The following is a 19,987-nucleotide window of genomic DNA, read 5'->3' as shown; positions in this document are numbered from 1 at the left end:
GAAAATCAAAATATGAAAATATAGCAAATATTAAATAATATTTAATATAAATTATATAAGTTATAATTGATACAACAAATTTTATTTAAGAATTAAATATAAATATATAAAACTTATTAATATTATTTTCTTATTAATTTTTATTATTATACATACCACACCAATTGTACAAAAATGATATATTTAATACATTATGTTAAAATATATGTATATTTTGTATATTTTCATCATATTTCATAATTTTCAAAATTTTATAATTACATATTTTTAGAGAAAATATTATGATAATTTTATAAATTACTGAAACATTTTTGCAAATATCATAATTTTTCATATGAAATCATATGAAAATTATTTACATATATAAAATTCATATCTTATAATTTTTAATAAATAGCATATTTACATATTTTCTGCATCATTGTTATAAAATTTATTGTTATAAATTTAAAGAATGTTGACAATTCTTATAGTTAAATTTTATTACTAAATCACAGAATGTTAAAAAATATATTTTTATGAAGACTTTTTGAAAAATTAAAAAATTTTTAACAAAAACATTATCATAAAAAATTATGAAAACAATAGATTTCATTATTCCAATACACAAGGTCCTTCCAATAATTGTCCTTTTATATGATTTAAATTTTCTCCAGCATAAGATAATAAAGGAGATATTTCTATATCACCTGATACAGATATAGCTCCTGCATTTAACAACCACTTTTTATGAAGTTTAAGTACATCATTTCGTGCAGTACTTGGACAATCTTGACCAACAGAATCTGCATTTTTTAGAGGACTGAAATCTTCTTCACGAATTCCTTCCCAAACTGTTAAACGTTTTGCGAATTTAAATACATCAAATATGAATTTCTCAATTTTAATACCATTAGGAATTTTTGGTTCATTTCGGTTTCCATCTTCATCAATATATGGTATTTTTTTTTTAGCAGCATGAAGTTCCATTTCTTTTTCATGATATTTAGCAATGCTATATAGAAAATCTACAGTGAAATAATGATTGCATATATTTGCTGCATTATACATTAATTGTCCATCATCAGAATACAATTCAGCTGTTTCTTTTGAAATTTCACTATATTCTACAACTTGGAATATATCATTAACCTGTAATAATAATAATACAATACAACAATACAATAATAATAATAAAATAAAATGATATAAGAAATAATAAGTAAAGAATAATTAAAAATATTTTACGCACTTTACATACAATTCCCACTGGTTCATTTGGGGAAAATTTTTCTATAACTTTAACTCCACAATCAGTTTGTAAAGATAAACAGTATCCAATAAAAATAGGATCTGCTACTTTTATTAAGATATTATCAACTGAATGAACATGAACACTATGAATTCCACGTTGTATCATATCATCCAATATTCCTTGTGTTATTAAAGCTCGATATACTCCTCCATTTCCATCTGGGGCTTTCGAAATTTTATATTTTTTATCCAAAATAATTTTTCCATCCAATGTGAAACATGGTAGCATACCTTGTTTAAAAGCTTTACAATTTTTTTCTTTTAAATTAAAATAATTATGCTGATGTAGAAACGATACTGTTATATCATGAGTAGCTTCACTGGTTAATATATACCTAAGAAAAAAAAATTAATTATTATTTTATTTAAAATATAAACTCTTATGTATTAAATTATTTAATCTATGAAGTAGAGTAAATATGTACCACGTAATTTCTCCATCTTTCTCATACTTTTTCTTTGCCATATTTTCCAAACGAAGTATTTTTTCTGCCTGTAGTTGAAAAAGTGTTTTTCCAGAAGGTAAACCAACATTGTATATACCTTTGGGATAAGTTACACCTAGTCTAGTACCTTGACCACCAGCCATTACTAATACAGCTACTTGCCCATTTGCTATTTCTTGCAATCCCAATTCTTCATACATTTTTAATTGTTCCTTATCAGTGGTTTTAATAGATGCAATATTTTCTTTAGGAATGGGAGATACCTTATCATCCAATGTGTTCATATTTAAAGAAGCATATATTGCACTATCAAAATATGATATTACATCTATGAAATTCAATTCAGATATATCTTGACAAAGCTCCTTTTTTTCTTTATCTGATAATTCATCATAGAACTTTAATAAATGTTCCTGACCATACTCTATCAATTTTCTTTGAAGCGATTCCATATTCATAGAGACCAATACTTCGCTTGACAGCCGTATATACACAATAATTATACCGTTATTTCAATATTGTTATTTTTAACACGATAACTGATAGATATTTGTGTTATATCTTTATTTAAATAAATGAAAAAAATAAATGTAAAAAGCAACATTCATTTGTTTTAAATTTGTAACCTATCCCAATTCATGGGTAAAGTGGAATACGCCTTTACTTTCACGATTCCACGTAGCACATTTGACTCGATTTCTCTTATCAGCCCCTCTCACCCTTCCAACTTCTCTGACTATTCTCCTTTCCCTTTTGAACATATTTTGTATCCATGAATATATTATAAAAGATCATATTATTTTTTCATCAAATTGATGAAATATCCGAATCGTAACCATAACCGTAACCTTTCATATATAAATCAATATTAACATTTATGTTCATGTTATTGATAAAGAGCAATTAACTTTTTATGAAAAAATTACTTTTGATTAAATTACTACTATGATAATAAAATAAAGATGAAAAACGAAAGAAAACTTGTAAGCTTGTATTTTAATCAAAACTAATATATATATATATATATATATATATATATATATATATATATATATATTTAAAAATTAAACATCTACAATAATGATATTAAGATTTATTTTAAAAAAATATCTATATATCATTTTTTTTGTAAATATTAAATAATTTTTTTATAAATATTTTGTAAATATTTAAATTTCCGAGTTAAAAACAATAATTTTATTTATATTACACATATCTTTTACGATTTAATTATTATTTTATTTATTTGGTATACAATTTTGGATTTTATGAGGTGACAATTTAAAGAACTTAAAATTTAATCATATATACAAATTTTATGATAATTTAAGAAAATAAAAAAAATTTATTATAACACTACATTTTTGTTATTCAAATAATTAGTGATTACCGGCATACGCATGCGTGTATATAAGAATTAAAAACATTTTTATATGAAGATATATTAAAAAATATTAATAAAAAATTTTCAATTTATATTATTATGCATACTAATTTCTTTTTGTAATACAAAAAAAAATTACATTTAGAAAATAATCATAAAATATATTATATTATTTAGGATTGACAATTATCCTTAATAAAAATAAAAAAAAAATTAGTAAATGATGAATGATTTAAATTAAACTGTTTATAAATTTAAATAATAATAATTTCTACATAATATTATTATATTGTTTCAATTTTATTATTGATCATATTTTGAAATATATATTAATAAAACTCGAAACTATCTTCGATAATAAGGTATGTGACCATGTTTATGCAATATAAAATTTTTAAATGTATTGCCAATTAGATATTAGTAATAGATAGTAACACATGATGGCGCTTTTAATTCTCTGTCAGTATTCAATGTATACCGAAGTGATCTCAATATTTCATTTAAGTTACATGCATGTTTGCTTGTGACTTATGAAGAGACATCATGTTGTACCTGCCTAAATAACATTTTTCGATAATGCTGCTGCAATATTACAGATGTAATATAATAAGTTATATGTAGTGATGTGATATGTCTATGCGTTCATGATAAAGTACTCGCCCTTTGTAAATGTATTTCGGTAAGTTACATTTATGCTTGCTTCAAGTTACAGTCTTTTCATATTGCTGATTCGAAGAATTTCTTTAAAAAATTCGTCATCAATTGTCATGCAAGCTACAAAACCAATTAGTATATTTATAGTGACAATTATAGGGTATTATTACATGAATATTATTTCTTATATAAATAAACAAATTGTAATTATAAATTCAATTAAATCTTGAATATATTATGAATTTATTTATACACTATTATTTTTCTAATTGTCTTAATTTTATTTTATGGAATTTGATAGGTTAGGGAGAATGTCCTTGAATTTTTTTATTTCGACAATATTTAAATTATATTACTCATAGAAATATTATATTTCTTTTAAAACAATCAGTTTTAAACTAAATTCATAGAATTTTTTATTCATTCTATTATAATTTCTATAAAAATTTTATAAAAAAAAGATTTTATTTAAATAATGTATATAGATTGTATATTTTTAAGCATTTTTAAAAAATAAGATTTTTTTTATAGTTTAAAACGATATAAAAGCTAAAATTTCTAAACTTTAGAAGCCAGGTGCCTAGAAAGCAGCTGGCAAGATGGGCAAATTGTTGTCAAAGATTTTTGGCAACAAGGAGATGCGAATTTTGATGCTAGGATTGGATGCTGCTGGGAAGACTAGTATCCTTGAAGTATATTTAAAAAAATTTTTTTTATATGAAATTTTGTAAAAAAAATCTTTAAAATTATGTTATGTTTTTTTAAAGTAATTTTCCTTAACATTTTCTTATTACATATCAGCAATACTATATAAACTTAAACTAGGACAGTCTGTAACAACTATACCAACTGTAGGATTCAATGTAGAAACAGTTACCTATAAAAATGTTAAGTTCAATGTTTGGGTAAGTAATAATAACATTAATTTATATTTATAATATTTATAATAAAATATTTATAATAATTATAAAATATCATTGCAGGATGTTGGAGGCCAGGACAAAATACGTCCACTTTGGCGTCATTATTATACTGGAACTCAAGGACTTATTTTTGTAGTAGATTGTGCTGACAGAGATCGAATAGATGAAGCACGTCAAGAACTTCATCGAATTATAAATGATAGAGAAATGCGAGATGCTATTATATTAATCTTTGCAAATAAACAAGATCTTCCAGATGGTATAAATCTAAATATTTTATAATGATTTCATAATCATTATACAAATTATACAAATATGTACATAAATAAATAAACTTAAACTAATATTATCTTTTTTAGCAATGAAACCACATGAAATACAAGAAAAATTGGGTTTAACTAGGATACGAGATAGAAATTGGTATGTTCAGCCATCATGTGCCACAACTGGAGATGGGCTTTATGAAGGCCTTACATGGTTGACCAGTAATCATAAATTATGAGCAAATATTTATTTTTCATCAGTTAGCCACATACCAAGAATGTACGTTTGCTTTGTATTTTCATTTTTATTCATCATATAGAGGCTTTATAACACAACTAATAACAATCATTATGATCTATAAGAGAGAAAGAGAGGGAGAAAAAATAATTTCAAGTGTACTGCAGCAAACGTAGAGCAACCATTGATATCAGATGATGCGTTTCAGCATATTAATATTATATAGATAAAAAATTATTAAAGTACCAAAAGATATAGATTTTGTTACTAACTGTTTTTTAAAATTCGTAAAAATGAATACATGAATATTTTTTTAGATTATTATGTTAAACATTTTACTATAATTTATAGATTTACAATTATATATTACATTATGAATGCTAATTTCAAAAGTATATAAAAAGTTATAAAAGTTATAAAAACTATTTATATAAAATTAAGAGATTCATTTAAAAAAAATATATAATTTCATAATTTGAAATTATCAATTTTGAAATAATTAATTTAAAATATCATCTAGAAAAATTAAACATAAAAATTCATTCTTTACTGATTAATACTATATATATGTATTACATATAATATTAATATATAGTCTCACAAATATATGTGATTTAAAGCACTTAACTTCATACAATACGAAAATATTCATTAATAAGTTTTTGCCAATTTTTATCAATTTTATTCTTCATTTAAAAACATTCATGGTGTCATTTTGTTTTCGTATTTTTAATAATTGTCTTCCAGTTTTTGAGTGAAATTTTTTATAAATATTATTCAATCTTCGTTTTTTTTTTTTTTCCTCTCTTCTTCTTCCTCTTTATATATATATTAAGAAAAGAAAAAAAGAATATTTCAGATGATATTGTAAATTTTTTTTGTGCTTGATTTTGATAATGAAAACGCATTCAATGTACAAACATATATATATATATATATATATATATATACAAATGAGGTTGTTCTGTATGCACAAATGGCAAGCCATTGAATTAGTAACACAAGCTCAAAAGCCATAAATCAGAAAAAAAGAAAAGAAATAAGAACAATGTTACTGATAATGTAACAGCATTAAATCTGCCAATTTTTTACATTTAAGCGATCTAATTACGCAAAATTAGAATTAGATTAGAGAAAAGAATTAGACAATGTTTTTACCTGCGTCTTATTTCATTTCTTTCGATGATAAGGTGTAGAATAAGAATAATAAACATATTTATCGATATTTGCTGTTAACTGAACAAAAAAAAATTCATCGTTATTCGACTTTTTCTTTTGTACAAGCTTCATATTTACATAGCATTTAAAAGTAAAATAACAAAAGTACATATTATTCTATCGTTCTCATATCAACATTTTATCTACATTCCAGGATTATATTAAGATATTAGGATTTTAACAAATTGTATTACTTTACCAGTAATAATTAATACAAATATAAGTTTGTCAAATTCTCTTTCTCGACATCTATATCATTAATGTTAAGTATTTTATTTTGACGAGAATTGTGTCCAGAATAAATTAACTTATATTTAAAAATTATACAAAAATTTTGGAAAGAAAGTAATAGACTGTTCTTTCAGTCAAAGTGTAAGCGTATTATTGAGTAGTGTTCTATACTTATATTTATACTTATTAATTTTATCATAAAAAAAAAATTTATAATGTCATATTTTCCTCTTATTTGTAATTGCAGATAAAACAACAGTTGTAACTGATGTAATATTATTAGAAAGTTAATTATTCTTCAAAAAACACGCGTATTTTAATATTACGAAGAAAGTACATTCTGGCAATAAATTTTATTTGAATGAATTATACTTATACTTAAATTGAAATTAAACATTAAAATTTTATTAATTTTAAAATATATATATTTAATTAAATAGTTCAAAACTTGAAATGAAATAATTCCTACAGGTAGATAATATTGAAGTAAATATCTTTTATAATTTTTTAATAATGAATCGAATTTTACCTATCCATAGTAATATATTTCTTTATTTTTATTCAGAAGAATTTTTATTTATTATGAAATAAAAAAATATGCATAGTCCAGATACTGATTTTATATTTAAAAATGAAAGAAAAAAGAAAGAACAGAAGACATATATCTATTTTATTAGTTACAGCAAATGTTTTGTAATACATTATTAATAAATAACATTGTCAAATAAGACTTGTTGTCAAAATAAGCATTTAATATATTTCAATTATTTCACACGAATGTGTATCATCTACATTTTCCAACAATTTGTTTTAACAGGGGCCATTCAGAACGCAGGGCTCGATATAAAACGCTTTGGAGTAAGGAAGAAATTGATTACATCAATAAAACTGTCAGCATTTCTTAACATTTATGCTCCATGGATCATATTCTTTATTTTATAAAAATTAATAAAAAATATGAAAATTACATTATACACATAATTTAGTTTTTTAAATAAAAACTGAAAAAATATAAGTTTAGAAAAAACAGTTGTTTTTTATTAATAATAGATTTTATTTAATAAATATGATTCATAAAATTTAAAAATTAAGAAATGTTGACCTGTACTATTAGCCAGAGAATTCTCAATGCACCAGTTATACAAATCAAAAAAGAAAAGTTATATATGTTCATATCATATGTTCATATCATATCATATTGCAATGCAAAAAAAAATTCTTTGATTTCTATTTTTTAAAAAGATATGAAATTGATATATTCATACATTAATAAATTCTTTTATATATAAATTTTTTAATTATTTAAATATGTTAATTAATAAAATAACATATTTCACGAGATAACATTGAACATTAAAAAATATTCTTAAAAGGAATAACTAGAGGTGCAGTAGAATTTTTTGGTTCTTAGTACAAATAAAAATTATAAATATATGATAAATGTAATACTATAGTGTATATTATATAGATAAATAATAATAATTTTTACAAAATTAGAAACTGATAAATCCAGAAAAAATATGTATTTGTATATTATTATTATTATTATTATTATTATTATTATTATTATTATTATTATTATTATTATTTGTAAAATAAAGATACTTTAAATTACAACAGTATTTATTTTGAAAAAATTTTTTAAAATATAAATTTATTATCATATTTATTATTAAATAAAATATTTATAATTTCAAAAAGTAATCATGCAAATATTTATTAGTTATTATTAACTATGGATTGCATATTTGTTCTATAAATTTTCCACTCCCAAAGATATTAAAATATAAATTTATAAAAATTATAATTTTTATATGAAAAATATATATTTAAATATTTTAAATATATTAAATATATATTATATATAAATATATATTAAATATTTTATTACATATCTAATATAAAAAGTGCTATGAAAATAAAATATATATGAAATCAAATTATTTACACTTTATTTTTTTATGATGGTTAAAATAAAAACAGATTTGTTTGAAATATAATCCTTTTTATTAACAGATTCAGTAACATTTAAATTTTTTTTGAGATTAAAAGTGCAGATAATTTTCTTCATAATTTCGTTATTACAATAAATCTAGATATATAATATGAATTTTTTTAATATTTTAAAAGTATAGTATGACAAATCTATAATTATTAATAATATTTTATAAATTCAATTAAAATTATAAACTTTAATACGAGATTCTTTTAACATATATCATTTATATTTTATTAACATCTATTACAAATTATTACTAGAATGAAAAATTCCATACTTTATCACATATTTCTTTGATGACAACACGTTTTTATATAAATAAAACTATGAATCTAATATACACTAAATAAACGAAAATAAAATATAAAAATAAGAGAGTCATAAAAATTAAAGTGTTATCAAGTGAGTTTGCTTATTTTAGTGATAAATAGAAATTTCCATATATATATATATATAAATACACGCGCATGCATGCACGCACACGCGCGCGCACACACCACACACACACACACACACACATACACATGAAGACAATATATTTTTTCTTTTTTTTAAATTTTTTTTTAAAAACTTATTCTTTATGCAATTTCTATTTCGATATAATCTTGAGACGTATTATAATAGATATGCTATCTACTAGGACGTTGTTCTTCTATGAATGCAGTTAAACGCTGTCGAGTTTTTTTATTGTTTTGACAAGCTGAAGAAACTAAACCAATTAAGTGTTTAACAGAATATTCCTGTAAAATATTAATAATAAATAAAAATATAATCATTACATAAATGTTATGTAAATATAATTTTAAATACTTTGTGATCTCTTATCCATTCCTCCAAACTATTTTCTGGAAGATAATAGGCTTTAATATATAATTCAACATATTCTCTATGAGGCATTGGTCTTAAAGAAGTCGTTATCTCAAATTTCGATTTTAATTGCGTAAAATCGAGTTGCATTAATGCTCTACCACCATTTGAACATTTTTTAGCATTAGAAAATCTGTGGTAAAACATAAATTAAAAAAAAGAATAAATAGAATTTAAATAATAAAGTAACATACCCCTCTACTAATGTATGAGTTATTAAATGTGCTACATTTTCCCAAATAGAATTATATACATCATCTGCTAAAGGAAGACAACTCCCAATGTTTTTTAATCTTTCATTTAAAATAGATATTTCCTAAAAAAAAAAAAAAAATTAAAGATAAAAGATAAAAAAAATATAATAATATATAATAAAAATAAATATAAGAAGATAACTTTCAATAAGCACTTTTCAAGTAAAATATTTATTTATTAGTTACAATAAATACCTGAAGTAATGCATCAATATATCTACTATGTTGGGACATGACATCAGTCACTTCCCAATTAACTTTGTTCATTAAATTTAAAATATTTGCAACATCAAATGTTTGGGATGCTACAGCCATATATACTGGTTTTCTTAGATCTATAGTTGATGCTATTGTTTGCATATAAAATTGATGAAGAAAACCGCGTTGTGGACTAGCACCAATAAGATGTTCTAAATATGCTTTCAAACTTTCATATTGTTGGCCTAAAAATATTAAAGATTCCACTCCTACAATACGTTCCGTCAAACCATGAAGTTTTTCTGGTTGTGATAAATTTACAATGGAAGATAGTTGTGGCTGACGCACTTTATCAGAATTTAATTTAATATTATCTTCCGTATCATTTTCGCAAATAATTAAATTTTCTTTAATTCTTGCTAAAGATAACTTTAATTTTGGACTATACAAAGAATCACTATTTATTTGCTGAAAGAAGAAATATTATTTATTAGTAAATTAATTTCTTGATAGAAAATAATTAATTTCTTGATAAAATAATTTACTAAAACTTACTAAGTCTGAAGTAAAAAATAAATGTACAGTATAAAAACATAATTCGTAGAACTGTATCATACTCTGTATAACAGTGACTGCAATTGATCGTAATAATCTAGACATTTGTAAATATTTTCCACAAATTCGCAATATACTTAGTGTTGTATTTGTAACCATAGGTCCCGATTGTTTTAGTTTACACTTTTTTTTATTTGTTTTGATATTATCTGAATCATCAACATATTCATGTTTCAATTCATCTGGAATATCATCATCCGATTCATCAGAAAAATATGCTGGAGGATTATCCTATATAATACAAATTATTTTATATATATTAATTATTATATATATGTTATTATAAAAAAAATAAATTAATTCTGAATATCATACTTCGTTACTTATTAAAATATCTTCATCCATTACATCATCTAAACCTATAGAAAATGGAGATGCACCTCCTTCTAAATATTTTTGAATCCATTCTGTACTTATAGTATTATCATTTTCAGCAACATTCGAATTATCAAAATTATTCCATACTTTACAACTAGTTAAAGATGGTTTTAAACTTTTAAATTCTTGCAGTTGTGTTGCTACAAAATTTGATTTGACAGGACACAGTTCCCAACCATCATTTTCTAAAAATATTCTAAGTTCATCCAATCTTAATGCATGATAATGAGAAAAATATGATAGTGATTGTTTTCTTATAGATTCTTGCAAATTTTCTGATTTGAAGCCACATAATTCTTCTCCAATTTCCATTAATCTGTAATTATTTTTCATTAATATAATAACAAATTAAATTAAATTTATATAGAAACATAAAACATTTACCTGTTAACTATTCCTAAAACTTGAACAAACTGTTCAAATTTAATATAAGTCAAATCAGCATTCATCAAAAATATCGATATTTTCATTTCGACGTCGTGCCATACTCGAATCATACTGTTTTCTAATTTATGTTTTACATACTGTTTGCTGAATGTTTCTTCTAGATTTTTTATATCAGTTTTATGTTCAATTTTATTTTTTTGTGTATTGTGCCAATTTACTATCAAGTAGTAAGAACTTAATATTGTCCAGAGTGATTTACATAATTCTGTTAAACAAATAATACAACTTTCACGAGGTACTGATTGACAAAGTTGTTTATATTGTTTTTTTGTATCTCCACCTGCATATGAATGAACAACTGCAAAAGCAGTATTGTGAATTGCAGCAGTGAAATGCATATGCAATTGATCCATTGCAGATTGAGTTTTTCCTAATAAAGTATAAGCTTCTTGGATGGATGTATATATTGTTACATCAAATTGTGTACACATCTTTGACAATGTAATATCCAATGCTTCTTCTGCTTGTTCTAAAATATCTTGCAATTTTCCATTTAAAGCAGCAATGCAATGGAAATGTTTATATGTTTGTGCTGCACTTTGACATTCTAAAAGTAATGAAATTGCTCTAGGATAATTCTTTTCATTTAGTAACTCTTGTAATCTATCTCCTGTACGTTGCTAAAAAGAATCACAATAATTAATTTATTATTATTTTAATATATTATGAAATAAATATAAATTAAAATAAAAAATATTTACCAATGTTTTTATGGTATTTAAATTATTTAATAATTCTTCTACAATCTGTCGTTTTTGATAATTTGCTAAAATTCCTAAACTAGCTGTAGTAAATTGTCTTTCAGCTAATTTTAAATCTGCTCTTCCCATTCTACAGATTTCTAATACATCTTGTAACTGTTCTTGTATTAATAAAATTTTTGCAAATTCTTTGTTACAAGCACTTTGCTTTTGCAAAATAAGTTGTAAAACTTTTTTTGAGACAACCTGATGTTGTTGTTTCAGTTTTTTGTAACATTTTTCAATATCTTTAGATTGCAATACCTTTGGTAGTTTTTCTAATTCATGTCTACAAGGATCAAAATTACGATCTATATTAAAATAAATTCCTTCTATAGATTCTAATATGTCCTGATCAGGAATAGGTTCACTTTCTGTTGATTGATCAGCTTCTGATTGTATTTCATCTAATTTTTGTGATTCCGATGGATTCAATAGATCTGGATGTAAACCCATAAGTGGTATCTTAGTTGCATTCTAAATAATAATAGAAAATATAAATATCATATTAATTTTTTTAAATAGTTTTTCTTTAAATGTTATTTGAAAAAAAATTATTTTAAGAATTGTCATTACAAAGAAAACTATTTTAAAATTTATTATAATACATTAACTAAGCTATAAAAATAATATCACGACATAACCTAAAGCATAATAAAAAGGAGAAAAAAAAATTACATTTATTATCACATCATTTATTATATATTTATTTACCTGTTTATTAATAAGACCGAAAAATTTACATTTTAAATCTTCCATACTGTGAATTTCTTTAAAATTTGGCGCAACACATTTTCATCTATTAACTCGATATCTTGTTATTTCTATCCATCCAACTGATATATCAATTAACATTTGCATTTCTTTGTAATTATTTAATTAACCCCATTTCGTAAGTACATAAAATCTGTTACTGAAACATTATATAGATACTTAGATCACATATGTATATCAATATTTTTTCAGGTTATGTACGATATGAAATTTCCGCGGGAGTTATAGGTTTGTATCATTTATTATATTAATGATAAATTTTTATATAAACAATATATATACTGCTATCTTCAAATACTAATTTTTTAATTCATTATATTTTTTATTTCTAGCATATTTATAAAAAATATAATAATTAATATTATTATTATTATATAAAAAATATATCAAAATATAACAAATATTTTTACACAACAAATATAATTTAATATATTATTTAAAAATAAAATATATATATATAATATTTAATTATAATCTTATTAAACAAAAAATAACAGTTAAATATAAAAAATCTATTAAATTGCTAGATAAATAAATATTAATATGATTTTCCTAAGAAAAATCAATAATCTTACAATATATATACGTTAGGAATTATGTATTTAACATTTTCTATTTATATGCAAATTTATAATTTTCATAAAATTTATAAATTATATTATAAATTATAAAATTTATTTTATTTATTAATTTTAGAATACTAATTTATAATTTATTATAATTTTAATATAAAATTATAATTTTTTTTTATTTAAAGTTTTAAATTGAATTTTTAAAAAAAAAATTATTTAATTTTTCTCATAAAAATAATTATGATTTAATTATAAGTTAAATAATTGAAATATGAAAATAATATATTATTTTATATAATATATTAATAATTATACATATTTTATAATTGTATTTGTTTTATAAATGTATTTTTTATAATTTTATATATGATTTTACAAATAATCAAAATATATATTAAAATGAAAAACATAATTCTTTAATATTAACATTAAAATTTTTAATATTAATGAATTTTTTATCAATAATATGAACAATATACATATGTATATAAAATTTATAAAAATATAGATATGATATAATATATATAAAGAGTTAAATAATGATTCACTGTTTTATTATTATTTTATTATTTTGTTTTATTAATGTTTTATTATTTATTATTATTTTATATATTATTTATTATAATTTTAATATTAAATAATTTAAATCAATTAAAAAAATTTTTTATTTTCTTAAATTTTTTAAAAATTTGATTTATATGTGACTTAAAAAATTTATAAAAATATTATTTGTCCTACTTGCATATAAAGAAATAATTCGAGATATGAAGGGTAGATAAAGAAAAATTTGTTTGTGATTATATTTTAATTTGATTAAATAGAATATTTTTTAAAATTTCATGAAGTTTATATACTTTAATTCTCAAGAGTATTTACACATGCTATTCTGCTTGAGTTATAATGATAAACAAACTTTACGTACGAGTATGAGAAGGTTGAAATCGATGCGATGTGGTAGAAAAGGGTCGCGTGGGTGTTTCAGGATAGAACGTTTGATATCGCCAATTTTAATTGGCCGTAGCCAACAAGACCTGCTGATTGATTGGTCAAGTACATTTTACGTATCTCCCACTATTGAGCTCACGGTTGAAAGGAGTGGGGTCTTTACGTATTTGACATGTAGTATATGATAAGTACGCAGGTGTGTTCACAGTGCTTGTATACCTCGCGTCACGCGTCAGCCACTCGGTGTCAAACGGAGACGATAGGTGGCTGTGAAAACGAAAAAAAATATCATAAAAGTGAAAAAGTAGATGCGAGGAAACCATATGTGTATATTTGTTTAAAGAAACAGTGTATCAGCAATTACCACTATAATATAATACTCAGCAAAGAGCTCGAAAATCACAATCATTCTTTGACATTATTGATAGAAGGTAGTTCTGTGTTCTTATATTATAATTAAAGAAAATCGCGAAGTGCGCGTGAAACTTGCTTCTTCTTGAAAGATTAATTTAATTCTCTATTGGTTAAGAATGGTTCAGAGACTTTGCACTAGTGTAGCTGCACTTAGCCTCGCCCTAAGTGCTTGCATTTTTTTTCCGCGTGCCGTCATGGCGATCGACTTAAGTCGATTTTATGGTCATTTCAATACGAAACGTTCAGGTAAGTATTCATATTTTAAATTTAATCAATGAGAAACGAATATAATCTTAATTAATTTGATTAATATATTTTATTGTTAGATTGTAAACTTTAGATTATAAAATTATTAGATTATAATATTAATTGCATTTGACAATAGTAATATAATTATATTTATATTTATATTTATATTTATAATTTTACATAAATAAAACATTATATTGGAATAATTTATGAATATATACATGTACATAATAGATATCATTTATCCAAGAGTATTTTTTTTAAAATGTATATTTTTTTTATTTATGCTCGTTGATAGATCATTTTTTGTCTATGATACATCATGTAAATTTTAATCTTAATACAATGATCCATTATGTTGATGGATAACATCGTTGAAGTGGCAATTTGAGTCCACGTGGTACATTAAACATATCACGATTCATCTTCGTGATACAGACGTCGTGGTTTATTCAACGCAATAATACGTGATAATTTATGCTAGCAATAGATGTTATTTTATCAATGGTAAATCCTTTGAGTAATAAATAACATGAAATTTCTCGTAGTTACGAATTGTAGAGGACTCGAATTATATAATTCCGCGAATTTAAATGTTTTTAAAATACGTATCAATTGATTGAGAAAAATGATACGCTTAATTAATATTCATCAATCAATGTCGTATGTAACTACTAATAATTGGTTATTATGCTAATTTGGATATTATCATACGAAGTTAATGCACAAGAGCATATTCATAATCATATATAAGATGGTAAGGTTCATAATATGGAATCTTATCTTTGGAGAGTTGATTTTAGAAGCCAAAACAAATACAAAAATTCGACACAAAAATGTTATTTAACGTTTATTTATTAAGTTATAAATAATTGAAATTTGCGTTAGACAAAATAAAATAAAAGTAAAATGAAACGTTTTTGGTTACAAAAACTGCTGTCACATTCCATTCCTGCTTTATCTAATATCAAATTTAAATTGCTTATAACTTAATAAATAAATTTCAATTTCATATTTATAACTTTTATATTTATTTTGTTTTCTAGAATTGAATTTCTGATGTTTCGAATATATTAATACCTTGTATATACGCGCGTATTCTGATATATGATAAATATATTCAACACGCAATATGAAATGAAGATGTATATGATATATATTTATGTATACATTTTGTGCACACAATATATATTATTAAAAAATTCTTATTCATTACTAATTATTTATATTTATTATTTAAAGTAAATTAATTATATAAAGTAATGATAGAAGTGATAAAATTTGTTATTATTTTTAAATTGTTATTATCATCATCATTATCATTATTATCATCATCATCATCATCAATATTATTATTATTATAGGAGATGCTTGTCGTCCATATGAACCATTCAAATGTCCAGGAGACGATACATGCATTTCGATTCAATATCTGTGTGACGGAGCTCCCGATTGTCAAGATGGATACGATGAAGATTCGCGATTATGCACAGCTGGTAAAATTTTCTAATTTTCCTTAATTAATTCTATTATTCTTTATAATAAAACTTAGTTTTTGGATTTATTTCTCGACTCTTTTTTTTGTAATAATAATTCTTATTAAGTATAAAAAATTAATTCAATGAAGTACATCAAAATTGAAATTGAAAATTGAAATAAATTGAATTGAAATAGATTTTGAAGAAGTTTTTGCATTACACAAATATATCGAGTTTTAGACATATCTGATCTATCCTTGTCCATAACTACTGTTTTAGTTGATTAAAATCTACTAGATTGATATATTTACTTATATATTGTAACATTGATTTCCTCATTCTTTACTTATAATATATATAAATAGAAATTGATTATTTTAATAAATATAAATAGCAATAATTTTTATTCTTATAATATATCCAAAATAATATTATTAATATTATATTAAATTTAATATTATAATAAATTTATAATATAATATAATATTATAAATTTAATATAAATGTTTAATATTATAAATTTAATATTATATTAAATTATAATTATATTAATTAACTAAATTATAATTAAATTAAATTAGACATTAGATAAGAAATTTTTGTATGAGTTTTATTATAAAATTTGATTAAAATGTTTCATTATTTATTTTAGCGAAAAGACCACCAGTAGAGGAAACTGCTAGTTTTTTGCAATCATTGTTGGCAAGTCATGGTCCAAACTATCTTGAGAAATTATTCGGGACTAAGGCGCGGGATACTTTAAAGCCTCTTGGTGGAGTGAATACAGTTGCTATAGCGCTTTCCGGTAATTATTATAATTTTCTTTAAAGATAGATCAATCTTTGAAAACATTCATAATAAATACATAAAAATTTTTAAGTAAATTAAATTATATATATTGAATAATATATGTAAAAAAATTTATATATATATATATATATATATATATATAAAATAATATTAAATCTTAGAAGAATTAATATAATTCCTAGAATCTCAGACGATCGAGGATTTTGGTGCAGCCTTACATTTGTTGCGTACAGATTTGGAACATTTGCGCTCCGTATTTATGGCAGTGGAAAATGGCGATCTAGGCATGTTGAAATCAATCGGTATTAAAGATTCTGAATTGGGAGACGTAAAATTTTTTCTTGAAAAGCTCGTGAAAACTGGTTTTCTCGACTGAATAAGCTTTTTTTTTGAACGTAGAGGCTATAACGTATATATGTTGGCTATATCATGTTATAATCGCACTATCATATTTCTAGAAAGATTTTTGGAAGATTCTTTGGCTAATTTTTGCAAAAATGATCACGTCTCTCTTTTCTTCATTTTATTATTCTTTCTCTTTCTCCATTTCTATTTTCCTTTTCGCTCTTTTCGATGTTTTCTTATTACTGTTTGCTTTTAAAAAAATACATCGAGTGAGTACCGAGATAAGTTGGGAGATATCTATTGCTATTGAGAGGCATGGGAGTACTGGATGTTTAAACTTTTTCTAAATGTCAAGGTTAATGCTTGTATATCTGTCTTTATCGACACATCATCACTTTTGCGCTGCGATAGGCATGTAATTTACTTCAATAAAAAATTATATTTTGTGATATTATACGTTTTGAAAATCGAGATTTTGTAAAAATGAAGAACATAATTGATGGAAATTTTTTAATAACAATGAACAATTATATTATAATAGTTAGAACTATTAAATTAATTAATTATATTTTATTGGAATATTTAGCTGAAATCAAGCTATGGATATAGTTATAATATACTATAATATATAATATATATTATATAATATAATATAATATACTATAATCAATATATTAATTAAGTTTTTTGTGATTTACATTGTAACATGCAATCATTAGAAACATATACGGAAAGAAAGAATGCTTTATTGAATAAATTATTTTTATCAATACATATGTTCTTCTCATTTTAGTATTATTTATTTTATTAATAATTTATTATTTATTTATTTTAATTAATAATTTTAGATAGAAATTGAGAGAAATGCTATATTTAGATTGAATTCATCGATAATTAGTAATATTAATTCATAAATCAAAGTTAAGTTTATTATTTATTAATCTCTGATTTTTTAAATTAGTGCCTGATATTAGTGCAGCGTATAAAAAGTGTAAATATGTCAATATTTGATGAATATGTCAAATTAAATTTTATTATCATCAGACTCCCATTCTACTCGTATTTTATTACCGAAGCTGTGCTTTGGTTTTTCTATAATTTTTAATATTCGTAATATTCGAAGACACGTGCATATGTAAATTTATGTGTAAGGATCTATCTTGCAGTTCAAACACTAAATACTGCATGTGTTTTTTGTTACAGACTATTGTATACAATATACATATATACGTATATAGTTATATAAGTATATATATATACATATATACATATATATACTTATACATCATCTATTGCACTTTACATGCTTGTAAAACTAAATAATTACTGCTGGTACAGTACCGTATGTAAAGGTCCTTCTACGAATTTCAGTTTTTCGTCGTATCGAAGTTGAATTGTTTCTAGATTTTACACTAATATTTCGTTGACTAACATTTAGGTTAAACATATTTCATGAAATATCATAAAATATACAATTATCTACAGTTAAATAAGTGAGAGACAATCAGATAAATTTCAGATAAGTCTTTTTCCACTATATGTTTAAAAAAAATTATTTTGATATTTAAAACACAAAATGAATGATTAAAGAATATTTAGAATCTGTAAGTATCTAATATTATAGATTGCAGCTATTATTGATTTTATTTGAACGAAATACTCGTATGTATTATTCCTCATCGATACACATCAAACAGAAATACGTAGATAAGCCAAATTCATGTGTAGTTCCTTCTTGTCAAACTGCTCGTTATAATTTAATTGTAATACTTTGTAAAAGACTTACCTTGATATGTTCTTTGATATGTTATTCATTATATTCGTTAACGTAAGAAGATCAATGCAAGTCTTTGATAATCGGAGAATCTTTGAATCGATCATTCTATAGTATTGTAATATATATAGTTATTTTTATTAGAATATTATTGGAACGTACAAATTTTTATTTAAGTAAGAAAAAAAAACGATAAGAGGAAAAGAGGATAAAAAGAATATCTCAATTAATTTATATAATTTTTTGTTTACTTTTATGTTAATTTAAATTTGAAACACATAGCAGGATTATTTATATAGTTTAAATTTCTTGGTATGCAACTGATTAACTTTAATCCAATATAAATATACGAATCATTTATATATAAAAAAAAACGCAAGTATACATTTGCGTATACGTACATAACTTATATACGTATATGTATATAAAAAACATATATACATATTTCTATTTTAAACGTGAGAAGTGAAGCAGGTAC

The 19,987-nt window shown here is 22.6% G+C and overlaps 4 protein-coding genes across 5 annotated transcripts; 2 read left to right on the top strand and 2 right to left on the bottom strand.

Annotated features, from left to right (window-relative positions):
- Nucleotides 1–122: 122 nt before the first annotated feature.
- mmy (UDP-N-acetylglucosamine pyrophosphorylase mmy) lies at nt 123–2,770 on the bottom strand. The gene is made up of 3 exons (XM_003691826.4): nt 1,719–2,770; nt 1,232–1,628; nt 123–1,131 (listed from the first exon to the last, which is right to left on the bottom strand). Exons 1-3 carry the CDS (start codon nt 2,195–2,197, stop codon nt 595–597), a joined length of 1,413 nt encoding a protein of 470 aa, XP_003691874.2. The 5' UTR covers nt 2,198–2,770; the 3' UTR covers nt 123–594.
- A 694-nt stretch (nt 2,771–3,464) lies between these two features.
- On the top strand, nt 3,465–8,272 carry Arf51F (ADP-ribosylation factor 6). The gene is made up of 6 exons (XM_086905536.1): nt 3,465–3,802; nt 4,347–4,458; nt 4,579–4,682; nt 4,761–4,959; nt 5,060–5,243; nt 7,468–8,272. The coding sequence occupies exons 2-5, from the start codon at nt 4,377–4,379 to the stop codon at nt 5,200–5,202; spliced, it is 528 nt and encodes a 175-aa protein (XP_086761662.1). The 5' UTR covers nt 3,465–3,802; nt 4,347–4,376; the 3' UTR covers nt 5,203–5,243; nt 7,468–8,272.
- A 362-nt stretch (nt 8,273–8,634) lies between these two features.
- Nucleotides 8,635–14,706, bottom strand: Vps50 (vacuolar protein sorting 50). 2 transcript variants are annotated; one of them, XM_003691817.4, is made up of 10 exons: nt 14,417–14,706; nt 12,863–13,061; nt 12,110–12,625; nt 11,346–12,028; nt 10,899–11,277; nt 10,524–10,814; nt 9,966–10,436; nt 9,711–9,832; nt 9,460–9,649; nt 8,635–9,389 (listed from the first exon to the last, which is right to left on the bottom strand). In XM_003691817.4, exons 2-10 carry the CDS (start codon nt 12,905–12,907, stop codon nt 9,279–9,281), a joined length of 2,808 nt encoding a protein of 935 aa, XP_003691865.1. In that variant the 5' UTR covers nt 12,908–13,061; nt 14,417–14,706; the 3' UTR covers nt 8,635–9,278. The 2 variants fall into 2 exon arrangements, with proteins under 2 accessions (XP_003691865.1, XP_086761660.1); XM_086905534.1 differs by lacking the exon at nt 14,417–14,706 and having other exon boundaries at nt 12,863–13,119.
- LOC100865460 (prohormone-4) lies at nt 14,698–18,507 on the top strand. Its single transcript, XM_003691831.4, has 4 exons — nt 14,698–15,099; nt 16,467–16,598; nt 17,233–17,385; nt 17,573–18,507. The coding sequence occupies exons 1-4, from the start codon at nt 14,970–14,972 to the stop codon at nt 17,764–17,766; spliced, it is 609 nt and encodes a 202-aa protein (XP_003691879.1). The 5' UTR covers nt 14,698–14,969; the 3' UTR covers nt 17,767–18,507.
- The last annotated feature ends 1,480 nt before the right edge of the window (nt 18,508–19,987 follow it).

Source organism: Apis florea, unplaced genomic scaffold, assembly GCF_048593485.1.
Source record: "Apis florea isolate Af1SG1 unplaced genomic scaffold, ASM4859348v1 contig_2411_pilon, whole genome shotgun sequence".
Lineage (NCBI taxonomy): Eukaryota > Metazoa > Arthropoda > Insecta > Hymenoptera > Apidae > Apis > Apis florea.
The sequence above is the reverse complement of the archived record's forward strand: the minus strand, read 5'-3'. Positions and strand labels throughout refer to the sequence as shown.